General features: G+C 37.8%; 1 protein-coding gene across 1 annotated transcript; it reads left to right on the top strand.

The window, feature by feature from the left end:
* Positions 1-3,042: 3,042 nt before the first annotated feature.
* Positions 3,043-5,014, top strand: LOC131961084 (piggyBac transposable element-derived protein 3-like). Its single transcript, XM_059326357.1, has 2 exons — positions 3,043-3,236; positions 3,487-5,014. Exons 1-2 carry the CDS (start codon positions 3,043-3,045, stop codon positions 5,012-5,014), a joined length of 1,722 nt encoding a protein of 573 aa, XP_059182340.1.
* Positions 5,015-6,017: the final 1,003 nt, after the last annotated feature.

Here is a 6,017-nt window from a genome sequence, read left to right as displayed (position 1 = left end):
CTAAAATATACATTTAGTCATGGTGACATCATGCATTGGTTTGTGGACTTTTTGAAGCCTCAAGTCTGGCATTGTGGCCGTCAACATCTTGGTTTTTGGAGCCAGATGCCACATTCAGACAAGAGGGTTGTTACGAGCCAGGCAGGACTTGATACCGTTAGTATAGCAAATGCTAAGTCACCAGCTAAATGCACAACATGCGTCTTTAGATACAATCTAACACTGACAAACACATTTTTAGGCAACCAAAATGTTACAATAAAGCGTTAGAAGTGGTCTCATTTTCTGATAGACTTCTATACACAGACTTGGAGGAGGAGGAGGCTCCCCCTGCTGGCCATTAGAAAGAAAACAGGTTTAAAGCACTTCACCTTTGAGTCAATTAAGTCTGCTCAGTCAAACCTAGCCACACCCATCAGTGATGTCATCATGTCTCAGGGTAACATCACTGCAGCAACATGAAAAGTCTAGTCTGCTGACTAGAGGTCAGCAAAGACAAGCTTTCAGAGTGTGTTTTAAGTTACTCTTTAATCAGACAGTATACAAAAAGTTACGGAGCAAGAAAAGATATTAACAATTTGAATACGCTCTGTTGCCTGGTGCAATAAACCAACAATTAGCTTATTTTTTAGCCTGGAAAAAAAGACTAATAGAATGAATGGAAAGGAGTTCTCCTTGTATATTTCAGTAAAAGTGTTATTTTTTTACAGCAGTATTTCTACTTTTGTTAATCTGTTGTACATATTCAATCTAAATTGGGCTTCATATGTGTTTCTTCTTCGCTTCAGTCCAGTTTAAAATATTGGGCTTAGAAGTCACTTTCCCCCCCTAAATTTCTGCTTTTCAGTGTCTGTCTTTCAAAGCGTGTGTTCTGTATATAGGTTGTTCATAGATTTCTCAATATGTACAGATTTATATATCAAATCACTTGATTACTCTGCTGATATGATAAATAAAAAGGGAAGAGTCAACTATGCTATAAGAAGTGGTCACTGTACTTGCTGTGCTGTAACCAAAACGTCACCTGGTCATTTTACACTCAATATGGATAAATAATGCTGAAGTAGACTGTGATGGACCGCTTCGTAGCCAATGCTGATTAGTTTGTCTAAGTGTCTAGTTATTCATGCCAGATGTGTATGATAGAGAATTATTTATGTTATAAGTAGCTACCACATTGTCATGAACTCAACCATTTACGGAGTCCGGCAACAAAAAAATTAGCATAGCTGACATCCACTCAAAAAGTTTATGTTCAAAGATTATTAAGAGACTAAATGAAGATTACTTTGGATATTATATTTTACTTTTTATGCCCTGAAAAGTAATCATTTCTGTTTTTGTAAACCGTATAAAAGATTTAGGCCTACCAACAGGTCTTGTGTTGCTTTCTGTGTCTAGTCTCCCAACTGTGTAAAAAAAAACCTGTCACTTTGACTGTGCAGCTGTACTTTTTTGTTTTTATATGTAAATAAAAGTAACCCTACACTTTTCTGTGTGATTGTTTTGTCATGTTGTCACACCATGCACTAACCCCAGTTTGTGCCTCTCATCTATTACTATTACATTCAAACACAGAGCAAAATTAAATTAAATTAATAAAAAAACAAAAAAAAATTGAAACTCATTTGTCACACTTACCACTGTTCTGAACTCAAAAACTGTTAACCCTCTGAATAAAACATATTCTGACAGCTCAGCTGATTTTTTTACCTCCCTATTTCTTAAAGGGACAGTTCGCCCCCAAATCTTAATGTGTAATTTCCTTAATCAATCTAGGTTGCTTTGGTATGGGTTGAGTGTTGGAGATGTTGGCTGCACTCGGCTTGTGGTGCACCAAGAAAATATAGTTGAAACATGATTTCTGGAAAGAGATATTGTCATTGAGTTTTTCAAGTTTTTTGAGCACCACAAGCTGAGCAGGAGCTGCCTTCTCGTTACAATATATTCGAGAGAAGGCAGCCAGATATCTCTAGGTCTGATATCTCCAACACTCTGAAAAAAAAATCTAGATTGATAAATTGCCCTACAGATAATAGAATATATATATAGAGAGAGAGATTTTGGGTTGAACTGTCCCTTTAATGCTAAAAAAGATGGCATGGCATATTTTTTTCATTCAATTTGTATAATAATAACCAAAAAGTTTGAATTGATGCTGCTTTCTAAACCCTTACATATTCATACGAAATAATGTATTCATATTTTGCTTATGTTTTACAAAAAAACTGGAAGAAATATTCAGGTCCCTTGCTGCTACAAAAAACTTAAAGTGACAAAAGTATGCAGAAAGGCCCCACTCAGATTGTTATACAGATTCCAAATATATTAATTCGATTATTATTATTGATGCATTTATGTAAGCAGTGTTATACCGTTGTCGAGGTAGGACATTTTAACTGCTTTATATCATGTTATGTGGTTTAATTTATTTTTAACCCTTAAACAGGCATCGTGCACCAGGAGATACACACTCTTTAACATCCTGTAGGGTGTGTGCTGGGAGGTTTTCATTAATCTAGTTAGCATTTATCAAAAGTCTTGTCTGGTATTAGTATCTAGATCACATGATTTGGTTCAGGCTATCTTGCATCGTTTCGTCAACCTGATCAGAAAACATCATGGCCGCCAGTGGTGGAGAACCTGCTTCCTTTGGGGTAAGTAATCATATATTAGTCATACTTATTTTCAATAAAACAACAATATAAATTCCTAAAATTAATTAGGACATTTGTCTTAAAATTCTGATGAAGAAAAAAATACTTCAACTGTGTTTGTGGTGTTACTTAGCAGCTTTTGAAATGTATGTATCCCCTGAGATACGTTGCCAGATTAGGGGTAGAAATTTGGTCAATGTGCATTATTCAAAATTTTGTTTCAAACTGGAAGGCATGTTAATAATTACTGCAATACCAGATATTAGTATGCACAACTGTGCCCATTACAACAGTATAAGTGTATTTTACTTTAAAAAATCTATTTATTTTCAAGCAGGGCATCTCGGCTAGGTCCTTTTATGGGAAAAGAAAGGAAAGCACAGGAATGAGAGTGATAGAGGAGATCCCTGCAAGTTCTTCTGACTCTGAGTCAGACAGTGATGAAGATCAGGAAGTCATTTTCAGCCAGCATGAGTTAGACGCAGTGAGTGAAGGCAGTTCTGATGAGGATGAAAGTTCTGATCAGGAGGATGAAGAGATGGATCACAGTGCAAAGTCCAAACGAGCCAAGGGATTCAGGTGACAGTAGTCTTATTTAGGGACACTTATATGTGCAATCCATACAAATGTATGTATGTATGTATGTATGTTGTAGTTGATGTAAGGTGAAAAAACACAAACTTTCTGTGTGGTATGCTTGTGATATTTACTGAAAGTACCATGCCACTAACCAGCTAAATTCAGTCCATACTTGCTAATAATACCATTTTGTACAAATAACAAAGCACAGTTATGTATTTTTGTATATATTTTTGTTTGTTTTTTACAGCTGGCGTAAGAAACGGTTTGAGCACCAGTCAACAGCAGCTGCCAGTGTATTCAGCGCACCTGATGAGCTGTCTTCTCCACGTAGCTACTTTGCCCAATTTTTTGATGATGATCTGTTCCAACTTATTGCTGAACAAACAAATCTCTATAGCTGTCAATTAATTGGAGCCAGCATTAACACTACTGTGGATGAGATTAAGTCATTTGTTGGCATTAAGCTAATCATGGGAGTGGTGAGAATGCCATCCATGGATGATTATTGGGCAGAAGACACACGTTATGCCAAAATAGCCAATGTGATGTCAGTAAAAAGGTTTAAATGCCTCTCACGATTCATCCACTTCCAAGACAATCAGACATCAGAACCAAGCCAAGATCGGCTCTGCAAAGTGACACCAGTGCTGGAGCACGTAAGAAAGAAGTGTCTGGAAATTGAGAGTGAGAACAAGTTCTCAATAGATGAGATGATGGTCCCTTACAAAGGAACAAAGGCTGGGTCTCTCCGACAGTATCTCCCGAGCAAACCTCACCATTGGGGCTTCAAGATCTTTGTTCGAGCAGGCGTTTCTGGCATAGTGTATGACTTCCTGACATACACAGGAAAGAGCACATTTGGCACAGACCAGGGTCCAGCCAAAGAACTTGGAGTTGGAGCCAATGTTGTGATTCAACTTTGCAAGACAATTAAGAACCCATCAGAGTGTGTTGTCTACTTTGACAATTTTTTTACCTCCCTACCACTCATTGTGCATCTGAAGGAGTCCCTTGGTTTGCGAAGTCTGGGAACCATACGCAAGAACAGGCTTAAAGGGTGCACACTTGAGGATGACCGTGCTCTGCTGAGGCAAGGAAGGGGAAGCTTTGACTACAGGGTGGATAATGAGGCAGAAGTGGCTGTTGTAAAATGGTCTGACAACAAAGCTGTCACCTTAGCTAGTTCCTGTGCTGCAATCAGCCCGCTCAAGGAAGTCCGGCGTTTCTCCAGAGAGGAGAGAAGAAGAGTTGCTGTTCCCTGTCCAAACATTGTGTCACAGTACAATGTCCACATGGGAGGAGTTGACCTTGCTGACATGATGGTGGCCTTGTACCGCACCCCTGCAAGGTCCCACCGGTGGTACCTGGGCCTCTTTTGGCAAATGGCTGATATAGCCATCAACAATGGATGGCTGCTGTATCGTCGAGATGCCAAAAGCATCGGTGTGCAAAAGCACAAAAAGCTCAAGGAATTCAGGCTGGAGGTTGCAGATGCCCTTATCCACAGTGGAAAGAAGAAGGGAAGGCCTTCCAAGGGAGGGGAGGAGAATGTGCACAGCCCCACCAGATGCATACAAAGGCCAACAACCCAAAGACCCATGGCTGATGTCCGCCTTGATCAAGTGGATCACTTCCCAGCCTTCACAGACAAGGGAAGGTGCAGGCTTTGCCCAGAAGGACAGACAACAATCTACTGCACAAAATGTGGTGTTCGTCTATGCATTGTCACCGGGAAAAACCCACGCAACTGCTTCCAAGTGTTCCATAAAAAATGAAATATAGACAGGAAATAAGGAGTATTGTTCATAGAGTTCCCACCGCTATGGAAAACCTGGACCCACGAAGCTTTCTCCAGTGTTCAGTTGTGTATGCATCATTTGAGAAAATGAAATTGCTGTTTTGTTTTGTTTTTATGTAATCTTCAGTGCACAAAATGTTCAATATGTTCATTATGAAATGTTCCGTTTTTGTGTCACTTTTTTATGAGATTACTAAATTGGATTGGTAAAAATGAATAAAATCAACTTTAAAAGTGCTGTGTGTAATGTAAATGACCAAAGAATAAAACAATGTATAAAAGATCTTCATCAAATTAAACATTAATATGTTTATCATTTGGGCTCTGTGTATACCTTTATTGGGCAACGTATCCTGGGAGATACAACTCATAAAATCCAAAATATTGCATATATATATATATTGAATGTGGAAATATTTTTCTTAGGGCCTAAAGACATAAGTGATAACACTAAATTATTTTTTGCAACTTATTTTCTACTCCTGCCTGTTTTAGGGTTAAATTGATCATGTTTTTCATGTTTAATCTTGACCTAAAAAGTAACTATAGTTGTCGGTTAAATGTAGTGGATACATTAATTTTATAATATTTGCCTCTAAGATGTAGTGTAGTAAAAAGTTACATGAATTGGAAATACTCAAGTAAAATATTGTAGGCCTAAGTACAGTACGTGAGTAAATGTATTTAGTTATATTCCACCACCGACAAAAACACTAAAGAGATGCATCTGATGCTGCCTGCAGAGTCACACTGTCTTTATTGATTCTACCACTAGGGGCGCCAAAGCGCCACATTTTCAAATGTAAATGTAAAATTAAAGTGGCTTTAAAGAAGTTTTTAAAGTTTTAAAAATAATAATTAATATTTAAATGCATCTATAAACTTAAAATGAGATTTAAAAACATGGCCATAAAGAACAAAAGGACTTAAAGAGTCAATTTAAGGATTAAAATAGTAAGATTTAAAGTCCTGCAGTCCCG

Source organism: Centropristis striata, chromosome 22 (genome assembly GCF_030273125.1).
Source record: "Centropristis striata isolate RG_2023a ecotype Rhode Island chromosome 22, C.striata_1.0, whole genome shotgun sequence".
NCBI classification, from domain to species: Eukaryota; Metazoa; Chordata; class Actinopteri; order Perciformes; family Serranidae; genus Centropristis; species Centropristis striata.
Note: the sequence above shows the minus strand (reverse complement) of the source record. Positions and strands in the feature narration are given on the sequence as shown.